Source organism: Anticarsia gemmatalis, chromosome Z (assembly GCF_050436995.1).
Source record: "Anticarsia gemmatalis isolate Benzon Research Colony breed Stoneville strain chromosome Z, ilAntGemm2 primary, whole genome shotgun sequence".
Taxonomy (NCBI): domain Eukaryota; kingdom Metazoa; phylum Arthropoda; class Insecta; order Lepidoptera; family Erebidae; genus Anticarsia; species Anticarsia gemmatalis.
Genome location: NC_134776.1, coordinates 6,383,182 through 6,399,813, shown reverse-complemented (window position 1 = coordinate 6,399,813; position 16,632 = coordinate 6,383,182). Strand labels below are relative to the sequence as shown.

At 33.8% G+C, this 16,632-nt stretch overlaps 1 protein-coding gene across 1 annotated transcript in view; it reads right to left on the bottom strand.

The window, feature by feature from the left end:
- Window positions 1-16,632, bottom strand: part of LOC142986483 (otoferlin-like) — a 151,863-nt gene that overhangs the window by 48,846 nt on the left and 86,385 nt on the right. The window contains exons 5-7 of the mRNA XM_076135001.1: window positions 16,020-16,289; window positions 15,459-15,645; window positions 13,367-13,429 (exon numbers count right to left, since the gene is read on the bottom strand). Coding sequence (XP_075991116.1) covers window positions 13,367-13,429; window positions 15,459-15,645; window positions 16,020-16,289 — 520 coding nt within the window. The remainder of the gene's footprint in view (window positions 1-13,366; window positions 13,430-15,458; window positions 15,646-16,019; window positions 16,290-16,632) is intronic.

Sequence of the window (16,632 nt, the reverse complement as noted above, 5' to 3'; positions counted from 1 at the left end):
CTCCTTCGCACTATCAACAACTTGTTTAACATCCTTAACGTGCCTCTCAAAGATGCTTTACGTCTTATATCTATTTAAAATTTGAGTGTAAGTACAGGTCTAATATAACTATGAATACTTTGTTTTAGTTTTTAGACACTGACTGACCTGCGCAGCTCCGTTTTCTTCAGTAAATTTTCATATCACATGTTTCAGGATTGATTTTGAAAATCAGTAGCTTATACAGGGTGTGGCGTAAATAATGGATAATCCTTTACCAGCGGATAGGCGACTTCCCGACTGATCTAAAAATTAAAATTTACCTCTGGCACAAGTGTCATAGTTTTTGAGATTTTGGCCATTTTGTGTGTTTTTTAAGAAAACGATTTACGCTCTTAGTTTTTGATGCTGTGATCACAAATTAAGGCTTTTTTTTAATCCGTTTTTTGCAAATAAATCCTGAATAGATGTGCTATTGAACCTAATATCTTGTTTTGTTATTACTACTTGTTTTTTATTTAAATTATGCATTCAAAGTTAAATTTTATAATCTTTCACAACTTTCGTGCAACTTTGAGCACTTGTGGTGAAAAAAAAATGTATGGTGGCTCTACTGCCCACGCCATAAATAATTTCTAAATTTTATTAGAATTCTAAATTGGTAAAACATGCAGCATTAATACTGATTATTGTCAAAATATTACAAAGAACTTAAATTATTAACACTTTTGCCGGTCGACTAATTTTATTTTTGCACGCGTTTAAGCTAAGTTTGCTTTCAAATATTCATGTCTATAGGGTTATTACACTATTAAAGATTATTTAGATGATAAAAAAGCTTGGAACTGTGCTGCTTCTACCAAGTCTATTTCAAAATAATGTATTACAATTTGATGAAAAATGATTTATTTTTCAACAGATTAGTTTTCTTTAGATTTCTAATTATCTTTATTATTTGAATATTATTTATGTTTTGTATTTCTTTTTTTTTTCTTTCTTCTCAACACTGCACACAAGTGCTCAAAGTTGCACAAAAGTGTTGAAAAATAATAAAATTTTACTTTGAATGCATAGATTAAATAAAAGACAAGTAGTAGTAACAAAACAAGATATTAGGTTCAGTAGCACATTAATTCAGGATTTATTTGCAAAAAAATTTGGCCATTATGTGTGTTTAAGAAAGTGATTTACGCTCGTACTTTTTGATGCTGCAATCACAAATTAAGGCTTTTTTTAAATCCGTTTTTTGCAATTAAATCCTGAATAGATGTGCTATTGAATCTAGAATGCGCTTAGCGTGCAAAAATAAAATTAGTCGACCGGCAAAAGTGTTAATAATTTAAGTTCTTCGTAATATTTTGACAATAATCAGTATTAATGCTGCATGTTATACCAATTTAGAATTCTAATAAAATTTAAAAATTATTTATGGCGTGGGCAGTAAAGCCACCATACATTTTTTTTTCACCACAAGTACTCAAAGTTGCACGAAAGTTGTGAAAGATTATAAAATTTAACTTTGAATGCATAATTTAAATAAAAAACAAGTAGTAATAACAAAACAAGATATTAGGTTCAATAGCGCATCTATTCAGGATTTATTTGCAAAAAACGGATTAAAAAAAGCCTTAATTTGTGATCACAGCATCAAAAACTAAGAGCGTAAATCGCTTTCTTTAAAAACACACAAAATGGCCAAAATCTCAAAAACTATGATACTTGTACCAGAGGTAAATTGTAATTTTTAGATCAGTCGGGAAGTCGCCCATCCGCTGGTAAAGGATTATCCATTATTTACGCCACACCCTGTATATGATCCAAGGAATCTTAACTATTCCCATGCCGATTGCCTTTTTCATATTAGTAAGGATAATATGTTTTTTTATTAAATTCTCTACTTCACGGGTAGACTATCATATGATATATCTATCCTAACGAATTATGTTGCAGTACTTCGACAGTATGTCATTATATCATAGTGTTTTTACAATCTTGTATTCTAGATATTGCTACTGTTAACCTGAAAGTATGTGTATCTTATTCCAGAAGGTTTATATTTTAGTAACCGGAGGCGAGGCGAAAATTCCCAATTCCTGTTGAAAATTCTCAATTTTCCCAATTTCTGTGGAAAATTGAGAATTTGCAATTAAATTGCACTTCGGCTAACCGGAAGACCCCGTAATTGGATAAACACACTACTTTACCATCGAGACAGTTTTATAAAATAACTTAGTTGAAATTAAGATAATATTAATTTACTATATAATATAAATAATATCTTTGGCTTCTACCTACACACCGAGAATTAATTTGTGATTTTATGCATGTATTTATGTAAAATAAAGGTTCTAACTTAATTAATTTACCGCCAGTATTAATAAATGTAGTCCGTAATAACTGGCAACAAATCGAAGGCTACTGTTTTTAAACAAAGAGAGTTATTTCGTCTTGTTATGTTATTTATTGAAATTGGATTATCCTCTTCAGATGGTCCTCAATCTGTAGTCGGTGTTGCCAGCGGCGAAAATGTTGGTCTTAAACATATTTGCGTGAAAACCTTTCTCGGAAGGACTTGTTTATTGTTAAAAGAAAACTTATCGATGATCCGTTTAGCTTACTGCCGGAAACAACTAATTGGCTGTAGTTTAATAAAGATAAGACATTTTTGTAAATATGTAGTTTAGAAAATGGATAAGCCTCTAGTCTCTACATTGTAACATCAAAGCTGGCTGGGGTTAGAGTAAAGATAAGCGTAACGACCTAGCTAGAGAAGTTTCATTCCCGTTCTTAGTAATAATTACTCTTTTGTTAGTAGTTAGTAATATTATTATGTTGTCAAGATGCCTAGAGCCCCCTCACAAATGTGGCTACTGTTTAGAAATGTAATATTTAATTGTCATCTGACTAGTAATTCCAGGGATTAGCACAAACAAATAAACGTTATCAAATTTATTGTATTTACAAAGATTTATGCGAAGATAAATATTATTCTTTATTTATCTCAACTCCCTTTATCTCAATATTATGAGTCTCATTTGTCATATTATTAGAAAAAATGCAATACGCCGAACAACACCCAAAATCAACATTGAATGTTGGTTTTAATTAAAATGGAAAAAAAGGGAATAAGAAAAGCCCGCCGATCGCCGTCTCTACAAAAGCTAAGCGCGGTTTACTTTTCAAATAATAATACGTAGAAGTTGAATAAAAATTATACATTTTGTTCGCTCTCATTGCTTTAAAAATAAAGTTGTTAGAATCGTTATTTTTAACGACCCTGCACGTGGTGGTGGAACATAAGCCTAGCCTCTTTCTTTTCTAACAAAGACCAAACACTGTAACGTATTACTAATCCAGGCCTATCCGGCGCTTAGTAGTTCGTAATAATAAACGTTGCGCGTAAAGCAGTACCATACAAGTTTAGTATAAACATCGCAGTCTAAGTAATACAGCAACATAATAAGAAAACAAGACTGCTATACAATCTAGAAGATAATCCACTACTTGAGATTTAAATAACCAATTTGCATATAAGATCTATCTACTTACTGTAACAAGATTCTACTTTTTATTCACAAATGTCATTTTTACACATCTGCCCGGAATAAGGCCAGTAATGGAATGTTATATAAGGAAAATAATGGTAGAACGCCGAGATTTTTGTTTACACGAAGAATACGTAATGTATCCGCTTGGTTTTGAGACCACACGAGACAGTTACGATCCTAAGATTTATTGTATTTGAGGTACATGTACCTTTAGTAAAAGAAAGACTAAATTCAATTAACTTATTGAAGCACTTAGGCCTTTTTATTATCACTGTGATTCAATGTAACTTTTCTTATGTGCATGTAATTTATTAAGAGCTCTACGTTTATTTATTGTGGCAGTTAAACTGGATGTAAATTAATTTTTCATAGCAAGAAACCATTCGAGTATTAAAATACCAATATATTTTTTTTCATTCTTGCTCAAGTGCTTAAAACTGACTGCATTTGTATTTTATACCTTCGATTAACATAAACAAACATCTTATCTTGCGAATGACTATAAAGAGAAGTCGCCGGCAGTAGTATATAATAATTTAAACAGTGTTTCAAGCCGAAGACCAGTAATAATGTTAAAGTTTAATCAAAGGACGGGTAATGGAAGATAACCTTAACGTAATTTAAAGTTAGTAGCTCAGTTATAAGCGGCCTGTTCGACCAACTTTCTGATGATCTAATAATGAAACTGATAGTTTTATAACACTTTTGTTGGTTATTAATTACATGTGCAATTTTAAAAGGCACTTTTTACATTATAAAGACAGACACATGTCATACTTCTCGATAATATAGAGGCATAATATGAATACGTAAAATAAGTTAAGTATAACTCGGCTTATTTTTGAAATAAAATAAATGCCATTTGACTTATAAATTTTGTTTGTCTTAATATCAATCATTTTTATTCAAAACTGAAACAACACGTACATCTCGTTTTTCTCGCAATAAGTCTTTATGTAGTATTTATGTTTCGTCAATTTATAAAAATAAAAAATACATGAAAGCTATTATTTTTAATATGCATACTGATATACTCGTACATAAATAAAATCACATCTTTTTCCTATAGGGATAGGGACCAAAGAACGCCACTTGGTTCATACAATCCTAACAAAATTCGCTTGCCTCATTCAAATCCATACTATCTGGGTTTAATCAAACTAAAAAAAATCTATTATTTTGTCACGTTCCGTAGCCAGTGCGGTAATAGTATGGGTAATAAATACTAATCCATTATTAGTAAGTTTATTTGGGTAAAGGGAGATGCCCAGGGGATCGCGTGAGTTATTCACAAGGCCTTGACTACGATCCTATACCAACGCATCGTAGGAACCCACCTAGCAACCAACTTCTCATTATTGCAGTCGTGTTAGTAATTAATAAAACATCTCTCCATAACTTCACTCGCATGGAAAAACTACCCAGAGCAAAAAGTATCTTCTGTTCTTATTTAGGCTAATAAACTTATAAAACAATCTAATAGTTTAAGCTTGTCCATGGGGTTAAAACTTTCTTTTTACTTTTCATCAATATCGGATTAGCGGCGTCACTACAAAAGCATTACTAACCGGTTTCTGAGGTACATTGAGCGGCAGTTTATCTATTCAATAGCGTTAAAACTCATAAAAAATAAATGCTATTGAATAAGTAAACTACCGCTAAAACCGGGCATAAGATGTGTTAAAAAAATATATCAATAGAGTATGATAATTTATTTTATATGTCTAGTGAGAGTTAATAAGTTAGCCTAGTTAGTGCCTTAGTGTTGAAGTGTCCTTAAGAATCTAGCAATTTAAATAAATTAAATAAATGGAAAATATATTATATATAGGACAGTTTTACCACTCGAACGGCGTGAGATTTACCCATATCTTTAATATATGTAGGACGTACACCTTTGAAATATTATACGGGTGCCGTTCAGCTCATAGAAATGTTCACGTTATCTGCGGGAAACTTTAAACAACTGTTATAACACCAGTGTGTACGAGGGTTGAGGGCGTGTTTCCTTCGAAAAATAATACCGCGAAATTGATTCTCATGTTATTTTCTCTTTATCTTTTAGTAAAAATGTGCGAATATCTACAAAGGAATACAAGATATACTTATATTAAAATCAATGTGTGTATTTTGTTTTAGTGCGTGTCGTATCATTGCCTTACACGTATTCAAGGTGAAAGTACCTCAATTAAACTACGTATTATTTTTACGGCACAGGGCCTTAAGGTATAAGGAAATATCTCAGATTTCGTAAACGACTGCTGCTTAATTTAAACAAAAAATATGTGGGTAGTTCAATATTTCATAAATCTTTCTGTACAAAGAGATGACATAATATACTTTATATATTATATTAGTATTACAAAATACAGCAAGTCACTTAAAACAATGGGTGTCAAACGAGGCCTCGCGAAGCCGCCCGCGCTTATCGATGTTAAAACTTAATTATACCGTGTTCATTATTTAGAGTACATCTCTGTTTTGGCTTCGGGACACAATACGTTACGGGAAATCAGAGTGACAATGTAATAAGATATTAATGGTTGCTGCGGAACGTCCGCGCCGTAAGGCTCGTTTAGGGCATTTTTACGATGACCTTATAGTAAAACTGTGATATATGAAAATTGATATCTACCTAGTATATTTGATACGTAATTAATTGGTCCCAAAAGTGACAATTAGGCTGTACACTGGACCATGTATTGCATCAGTGGTGTGCTATTTACGGTATGAATGAGCCTAATGAGAAATAATGATGATGTTGTTGGCGTAGTGATTATTTAAGGTGCCACTGTGCGAATGGTAGAGTTCGATTCCCATACGGAATGAATTAATGAGTCAACTACAGATAATTGTTTCGGGTCTAAGGGTACTTTGAGTTATTTGTATATTTACAATATCCGCAAGACAAGATTTGTTTTTAGAACGGCAGTTGTCTTTTTTATAAGGAGAGAAAGAAAACGAAAGATTTTTATGAACTCATAGAAATGTTTGAATAGATCAATAATGAGAATGTTTACAATCAAATAAAATATTATTACAATGTTATTCTCTTTCCTTCTGCGGTACAGTGAACAGTGTCTTTATTCCAACAAATAAGTTAAAATAATACGGAAGATATCTACAAAAATGCTTTTCTCCACGTGGCGGCTTTTAGCGATCGATTTTCGTACAAAATATTACTTGTTTTACATACGGTACATTTCCGTAGGCCAGCGCTTTGGGATCCGTTCCCTACATTAATAAAATAACAGGGAGTATTTTGACATCTGTGTTATCGTAAATACAATGGACACGGAGTAATGCGCTGTTTACTTTATATCTTTTATCTTTTGATGTAGACAAAGTGCGGTGATATGATGGCTGTGTTATTATATCACTAACCTTCAGTTTCTGAGGTACATTTAGCGGTAGTTCATCTATTCGATAGCGTTTTTTTATATGAATAGATAAACTACTGCTAAATGTACTCAGAAACCCGGGGGTTAGTGCTATTTATCTTGCGTTTGTTGTAGTTACTGTCCTCTAGGCCATAGCGTGATCTTAGACAGCCTTGTTGGTAACCAAACAAAAAAATATTTTCATAACCGTTTGACAATTCTAAAGTTAAGTTCAGGAATCCCAGTTTATAGTCCACTCAGATTGTTACTACAAAAATACATGAATATGCATGTCGTTTGTTGATTGGTCTTTCAGGTACCTATCAAAGAAATTCAATATGATTATTACATTTCTAAAACTATATGTATAACAAAACAAAACATCGTCCAATATTACTATACAATAACGAATTCTACGAATATGAACTACCTAGGGTTCAATTCTGGTGTTACACAAAATTTTATTGTCCTCTGTGCCTCGAGAGACACGTTACAATTACTATTATGCTCGTACGAAAGTGTCTAGAGATTAAGACACTCTGATACTAGTAGTGAATGACCGATAAATGAGAATCGGCCACTCTCTTGTGAGATTTGATAGTAGTAAAGCTGACCTTGTACCTAACACGAATTACAAACGCTTAATATCAGCTCTCCATATTGCGAGAATAAGTGAATTTTTATTAAATTAAAATAAAATGGTAAAACTTTGTGTTATAATACCACATTATACGTTAATTTTAATTATACCAATCAAACCTACTATGAATAGCTTAACGTCAACATCGGTCATACAAATTGTCTTTGAAAAGTGACTTTTTCTCGAATACCTACATATAAATAAAATTATACATTTTGTAGAAGACACTGAACAACCATAATAATAGGTCATAAGTGCTAACTGGTAGAAAAAAAGAAACAATACGATAGTCTAAAAAGATACGATTATTTTACAATTACGAACATTTCTATAGAAACAAAACGCTTTAAACAAAGCATTGGGAATTCTCGGCGTTATTTACTCAATAAATTCTGATCATATTATACCGCTTCAATTTAAGATAGATGACTTCCGAAATAGTTGAGCCCTAGTTTAGTTAGTAGTTTGAATATTCAGTGAACGATCCGCAATGCGATCATGGCAGGATTTCACTACTAATTGACTCGAGAATAAAACAGCCCAGTTGTTAGGCTGAAAGGAATTATTTATGAATTAAAAGCCTAGCGTTTTTATGAAGTAGGTTCTTTATTAAAGCGGGTTATTTGAAATTATGCTGTCTTTTTTTTTACGATGCTTTCAATTCTAAAGTATATTAGCCCAACATTGAGTGTTTAGTATAGAATATTTATCTTAAGCCGCGGAAATATATTTATGTGTAATGATCAGTCGCACTGTTCAGTTTCAATTTTCAGTTAATCAGTTTTGAGGATTATTACAAAAACCAGAATATACAACGCTTATTTCAGTGCTATAATCTAACAGTGTTTTTCAATGGGTTTTCAGAGTAGGAAAAGTCAAACATTTTTCTAAACTTGTCGCAACAAAGTTTAATTTTCATTATTTTGGATGTCGCAAGGGAAATCTGTTCGAGTTTTTAGGCAAACCGGCGCGGCGACCCTCACTGGCTGCATCGAATGCCGCCGGACATTCGTCAATGAAAACTTGAATAACGAAATTAATTTCAGTTACTTGCACACACAGCAAAAACTTAATAACGAAAAGAATTTCAGGAAGCTCAAATTCGAGTTAAAATTATGTAGGAACTGATGTTTTAATGCCAATGTTATTATTCTATCTCAAGTTTCGCATTACATAAATATTTCTGAACAGAGCAAAATTTCTGTTACAAGCATCTAATAACAATAGGTACTAGGGTACAGGTTTAATTGATATTAAGTTCGTAATAATTACCCTTATAATAGAGCAAGGATACAAAGACGTGGACGGAGTTGTGCGTCTCGCATACCATTCAGAAAACCAGCTTTCTTGTAATACTCGGATTATAGTAATTATTATAACAATAGCAAAAGTATACAACAACAGGTCTAATTAAACTTTGTATAAATACACATTGATTCCTGTTTGCAAAACATTACCTCGTGCCCTCAGGAATACTTATTATCTTCGGAATCATCCGATAATTCTCTGCAATTCTCCCGCTATTATAAACAGAATAATTAACGACCTTTGAACTTCACCCGCTTTGTTTCATTATAATAGAACTTCGTATTTCTTTGTTAGAAATTGTAAAATTACTAGCCCGGTAATAAAATAAGCATGGTAAAGTTGAACCTTTAAATGACAAATTATATCGTTTGAGTATTAATACTTGGAATATTGTTAATATCCTATGCCTAGTTAGAGATGAAAGAGGAGTGACAACCATACTCTTTAAAACTCATTCGTATACAAACACTCGTATACTTACGAAAAGGTATTTTTTATCAAACAATTATTGGATACCAGATGGACCAATAGGATGGAGAACCTAAGAATATAAAAAAGTAGATTTCAATAACTAATTCCTAAGCTTCCAATCATGCTTTTTATAAGTTTTAGCTATTGAGACATAATTCGAGTGGTTTGTTTATTAAATCTTTTAGCAAAAGATTTGAGAACTGCTCAATTATGATAATCGCCACGGCACTAACACTGCAACTATTTGGATCAAATAGTCAATGTCTACATTTCTACATTAAGCTGTAAAATTCGAAATGTTATTACATGTTGTTGTTTGTTACTTTGACCTACAACCAATCACAAATAAATCAAATAAGGGCAAATGGAAATATTTATGGGAATACATCTCGACTAATTCAAGGCCGTGAAATTGGTCAATTGCGCAGTACGTCGATTTACAAACGAGTTTCATGATAAAATTAGAATGAAACACAAATTGCTGAATGAATGTTTAATGGGCACGTAGGTATAAAGCTCTCGAATTGAGCCATAGGCTGAAGTAGACAGTTACGACCTCTACAAGTACGAGAAGGGTCAAAGGTAACATACTTAAGTGTGTTAATTTTCAAGGAATTTGTGCTATGTATTTCTAACGTGTTTGAAAATAAATTTAATGTTTTCTTTTATTTAATTGGTTTATTTATTCTGTGTATATTTTATTCTGAGCCAGCGATTAGGAGGTCCAGGTTTCGACTACCTCTATTCGTAATACCATTGTGTCATCGCCTCTAATATGTTACAGACTTGATATTATCCGGCATCGGCTTAAGAAAAGCTAGTACTGAGTAACCTACAGTGCTATGATAGAATTTTCCAATATCGGAAATAGCAAAAATACTTAAGGATAGCTATCCACGTATGCTTTCAATAAGAGAGAAATTCAAGAAATCCAAGAACGTAGTATTTGCAAGTTCTGTAGTATGATATAACTTGCTTGAATAGGCCTAAGATCATATCTACTAGATGGCTACTACAAGATGCAGTGGTGTATACGTCAATCTTATGTAAATAAGTATACTAACTTAAGCAGTAATGGTTACCTTTCCCTTCCATATTCATTAACTTTGTATGTCATCAAAGATATCGTTTCAATTGCACTATGCAAGGCACGTGAGTTTCTAAAAGGCAATACGATGGCATGATTAAAATTTCTATTTAGGCTTTATTTTAAGTCGTCAAAGTTTCATAGCGCTATTCAAAGGGAATATGAAACAGGGATCGTTTATGCGCTAATGAGTCTAATGACAAGAATTTGCATTCAATGAATGTTTTCATTGAAATAGTTACGAGTATGATAAAATGTGTCCGTCTGTATTTCCTATTCATTGCAAGAAACGCCGGACTTTGTAGATGTTTTAATACTACTATATTTATTTCTGTTTCGAAACTAAGCTGCTTTGAAAATTGAAAATATATTATAAACATAACTAGTATATTTCTAGTATGGCAATTTTCTACGTGAATTTTAAGTACATTATACGAGCAATGTAAGAACATATCATTATAAGTCAGCTATAAATATGCAATTAAATGACCCATTATTCTAAAATCGTAACATTCTGCTAAGTAGCTAGTGCCGCTGAAGAAATAAAATGAATTACCATAATGCCTGCGATAAGCATTTTAATGGAAATCAAATTTTAATAATATATGTTCTCTATAACTATTTATTAGTTTTGAAATATATCAAAATACAATCTGCCAATAAAATGACTGGTATCATAGTGCCAGTGATATACAATTATACACAGTTGTTAATGTTTGTAGCCCCATAAACATAGCTTCCACCTGTAGCAAGAGTCACGAGGGTATACTCCCAGTGTCGTATATCTTCGTACTCACGAGTAGTGCGGTTTTACCACTTTACCGTAAAACCGAAGTAAGACGGGAAATATTGAATGTCACTAAACCTGTTTCAACTAGACATTGCAACATTGAAATTGTTATGGAGATATGACGCTACATACCTACTGTTCTTTTACAGAGCATCGTGGAGATCCCTCCCGGAATGTTTGTTTGTTTGTCGTATGGTTAGTGGTCAACCTAGTGTCAAAGTTGTTCCAGCCGCCCGCGAGGCCTTTGACGTGGCTTAACGGCTGTTATCTTAGTAGACAACAAACGGGACCGTCTTTTAACGTGCCCTCCGAAGCACGGAGACGCCCAGTTCAAATACCACTATGCGGTCACCCATCTATGGAATGACCGCGCCAATGGTTGCTTCACCCACAAATCGTTTACTGACCGGTTAGCGCAACTGGCTATAGGCGCCTCTAAATCCCGGAATGAGAAAAAGAGTCCATCACGCTGGACAAGTGCGGTTAGCAGACAGTATTACTTTAAAAGAGTTTAAAGCTCACATGTTCAAGATTTTATATTATATTATTTATCTATTCCATTATTTTTGATGCTTGTGTCACGAATTTTTACCATGTTTCTTCTCGCGGCCCTTTTAGAAGGTGTGTCGTTGCCATGACAACAGGTTATGGTTATGAAAATCTCAAGGCGAATCAACCGCAGCGATGACAACACTTATAGCCCCACATATTTGGCTTAAAAAAAATAACCCATAGGAGAAAAGATGCGAAATCATGGCATTTGTTGTAATTCTTGATATAAAACAAGTTCTTGTTCACCTATTTTCTATGGATAGAAGTCAGAGATAAATGCATTTTAACAATACAATATAAAACAGAATTTTAAGGGCCAGTCTAAATCACAGATTTTCAATACCCACCCATAATAATATGATTACAATTAATGAATTGCAAACAAAGCTGATACTGGTATTTAAGATCGATAAAGAATTCCAATTCATTTTAGTGTCACTCTCGTTTTAAATCAACGAAGAACAAATGTTCTATCTCGTTGCGGTGAACTGCCATCTTTAGTGAAAAAGAATAGCTAACGATGCATTTTGATGCTTCGAACAAAAATGTATGCTCATGTAATCAATTTTCATACAATTGCAACTGAGAAGTTGTTATTATAAACTGTTCGATAAAAAAATGCCTCGCATTGAAAACCTCTTGCTATTTAATTTATTAAGTAGGTTAAAAAATACCGAGTCTTTGCAGATCGCTTTGAATCCCGCCATCACTTATACTTTACACCATAAGTAACAGCGTCGGATCCATTCATATTTTATTACATTTTCGGCTTACAGCTGTTTTATAATACAGAGGGTTTAATGAATAAATTTGTTTGAACAACATTTGATATTGAGTTGGAATTCAAAGCGACGATGACGGCGCGACTGTAAATGACCTTGCATTTATTATTTTAAGTAGCTTCGACCCGCGACTTTGTCCGAATCAGAAAAATTCTTGGTTTAAAAAGTATCTTTTAACCCTCTACCGCATGTGGGCCCATATACATATGTCATTGCGAAAAAATTGGATTAATTGTTACGCTGTGTTTATAAAATAATATGACATCAAAAGTGCAATACCATATAAAGGCTCATGCAATAGAGGGCTAATTTTATATGATACTATGATGTCATAAAAATCCATCGTAGCTTTTTAGGTAAAAAATGAAGCAAAAGTTCTCGCATTTACAATAGTACTAACTGTTACAACCTATTTCTAAGTATATTGTTATATAGGTAGTTAATTAGCGACCGTTAATCATTGGCAAATGCCAGCTACGTTTTCGTAGCGTTTGCTACAAGCGTAGCAATCGGTTACGACATCTGTTGCACGTTAATGAATTCTGCAGTTAAATGTTTTGTATCCTTATAAATAAATGTTTTTTAAGATAGTATAATTCCTTCCGGGAAACAATCCTAAAGACTTCGTATCACACACAATTAGCGAAATCATTATCTGTCATTCTCATTCACACCCTTTTACATTCCCATACATTTCATTCAAACGTCCATTCACTCAGAACTGTATTCGTCGCACAAAATAGTAATATAGCCTACTAAGCCCTAGTCATTCGCTAACGGCACATTTAGAGGTCGCATAAGGCGATAAGTAGGCGCTAGTGGGACTTACCGATAATGTGATGATCTTGTCAAACAGCATTATTGGCGGCATGTGGAAGTCGAACACGAAGTACTGTGGACAAAGATAACGTTAGATTTTGGTTTGTTTTTTTATCTGAAATTTACACAACATAATGCCATAGACATGGTAAATTTTCAAACAGCATAGGTTCTAGTCAAACTCGAAATTTTCGTCCTCATAATGAACATATATCAGAAGGCTCTACCTCTCTTTCCGAGCTAGTGGTACATTCACCAAATATAACTTCTGACATCAGTCTTAATATTTGACCTCAATGAAAAACTGATTTAATTTTATACAACAATCGAAAAAACTTCTTTTCTAGTTACAAAATCTTTTGTTTTATGTCAAAAACTCAAACTTACAATAGTTTCATCATTTTCATAAACCACCATGACTTTACGAAACTAAATGAACTTCTGCGTGCGTGACTTAATTAAAACACTTCGTATTACAGCAATGTTATAAAAGTACGTTATATATTTTTCCCTAAAATAAACCCATTGAGCGATATGATAATGAAGTAAGCTTGAAACGCTGTATGCGTGATGACAACGCCACCTAGTTGTTGCACTAGCTTGGGACATTGCGCCTGTAAAATTTTAGTAACTAGATAAATGAATAACAATTCTGTATAGTCTGTACCGTCGAGTATCGAGTTAACACATTTAAAATGAACTGCCAAAATAGTTTTCACGGACCCCGGTAGGGGCGCTAAACATATTTTCGTGCAAAAATTATGGATAGCTAGGTGGTTGTCTGTAGTCGATAGTATCGATAGAATCGAGCTACAGAGCGCTTACTTGACAGCATTTACCTAAAAAATCTTAGTCTATCTAACAAAAAAAGGTCATGTCCAAGGTAATATCTTGAAACCCCATACACACACTTTTGGACCACCAACCAACAGGGGTCTGGGACACATATTTCGAATTTCTGCCACATGGCGTGCTGAGATCGATTTTCCAATAACAACAACACACTTCGCAAACAGCGAATAAACCCGTTCCAGGGATTTGCATTAAGGAAATAGTGATTCATCTCGAGTGTTCATTAGTGTATGAAGCAGAACACACCAATCCCTGTTCAAACATGGCATAAAGTACCTTGTTTAGTAGACTTGTTATAATCCAGAGCTACATTAATGCGCTTAAGTAAATCTTCTTGTATTGTATGTATTCCCGGTTGAGATGGCATTATTTTGACTAAATATTAGATGGGAAAATTATGTGTATGCACATGATTTTGCCATCGACAGATAACTATAGTTCTAGACACAAAATCCTATATGTTCGCATACATTGTTCCACTTCGTAGTTCGTTAAGAAAGTGGATTACTTCATATCGTCATTCTATTGCGTGACCGAATCCTGGACACTCTTGAGATCGTGCGATGGACAGACTGTACTTATTTGGACTTAACTAACAACACACTTCAATTTAAATTTAATAAAATCCCAAATTACTTCCTATTGTTCTTCTTTTCCATCAACAACTGAGTGAATAGAAAGTTTCTACCTAACTCATTTCACGAGAACCACTTCACCTACAAAACAAAGTCCATAGTTTAAACTAACCAATCCTAAACGGTATACGAGGTCCATAACTTTTAAACTAACTTTCTGAAGCAAATATTTTGATAACTAAAATACTAAATTAGTTTGAAGCACTTAATTATGCAGCAGACGGGCGCGCCGCGAATGAAACCTGCTACTTTTGAGGGGTGCAAATTAAAATAGTGGTGGAATATTGAAACGGTATGAATAAAAACAAGTTTTTTAATACTTGCTTTCATTACTAAGAGGATCAACGGTTTTATGAAAGTCTATGAATTTTCTTTCACTTAATTGAGACGGTAAAGTGGAATTTTAAGTTTTTGAAACAGATGCTCACGCCGAAAAATTTATGTGACCATGACGTCCCCATAAAAATCGAAAGCCAGTTTTTTATCGAAATAAAACTCTATTATCTAATACTGCGTGGACAGTAAATATAGCAAATCGTTCTTTTGGTAAGTTTTGGTGCTAGTAGTCAGTCAGACACATTTTCTAGATTTGGATTTTTGTTAAAATCTACGTACCTCGTTATAATATGGGCAATTGGTGCTTTCCTTAACGCTGGTGTATTTGCGCACGTCTCCGACTTGCACGCAGACGACGGGGTCCATATTGAGTCCGGCGAGCTGACGGGCTTCGATCACCGTCACGCACACTTGGAAGTCAGCTGCTTTCAAAGCCGATGGACTGCCCGTCTCTATGGCTGAGCGACTGTGAGCAAAATATAATCGTGAAGGAACTGTATATTAACTACTTAAAAAATGATAATTTAGGCTTGCTACACATATTCGATTCGACACGTTGGCATTTATTATCGAACAACAAAAACGACTCGAAGCAATAACTGCAATTGTTCGTATCGAATATGTGTGTAGCAAGCCTATTTCTGCTATTTCGTTCAAAAACTGTTAAAACACAAGTTTATAAAAGTATTTATTTATCATAATCCAGTGCAACGGATAAATCCTTTTTCTATCTTCTTTTTTACCGATTCTCTTGTTATTCCCCTATTTAGAAATTAATTTTATTTGTGAGTTATCAGTTTTATATTTTTCATCGAATAAGATTGTATTGATAATACTTACACTTTTTTAATCTTGGGTGTCTCCGACGGGGAGCGAACATCGACGAGTACTTCGTCAGATGACATTGAAATCTGACTGATAGGGCGGTCTGGTTCTGACGATGGCCCGGGGGTGTCAAGTAGGGCCATTTCTTCATCACCGCTGCTGCCGCGGGGCCTGGCCTTGCCGAGGCGCATGAATGTCTTCATCGTCTTGAGCGTAGACGGACGTTTGCGTTCGGGGGGCATCTCGATCACTACCTTTTCCCCGCCGCTTAGGGTGAAGCCACGCCTATGGAAAAAAATACTATGTACCTGCGTTGATCATTGTATACGATGGAGTATGTAATATGACTGTTCCGTAATACTATCCTTTTAACTTTTCGCGAACCGTGTTATCCTTTGTGACGAACTTTGCTACTTTATTGTGACAAGATTTATCAAGTAAACAAACGTTTTAAAATGTACAGTATGGCAAGGTATTAATAAATAAGGTAACTTGTCGTTTTTATTTACAATCGTTGTGAGTATTACGTGCTAAGTTGACGAAGTTATTAATTCTACCCTACGTTTAATATAGTACTCTTATTTCCTGCTAATATTTTACTTCATAACTAAACATGAACAAGCAACAC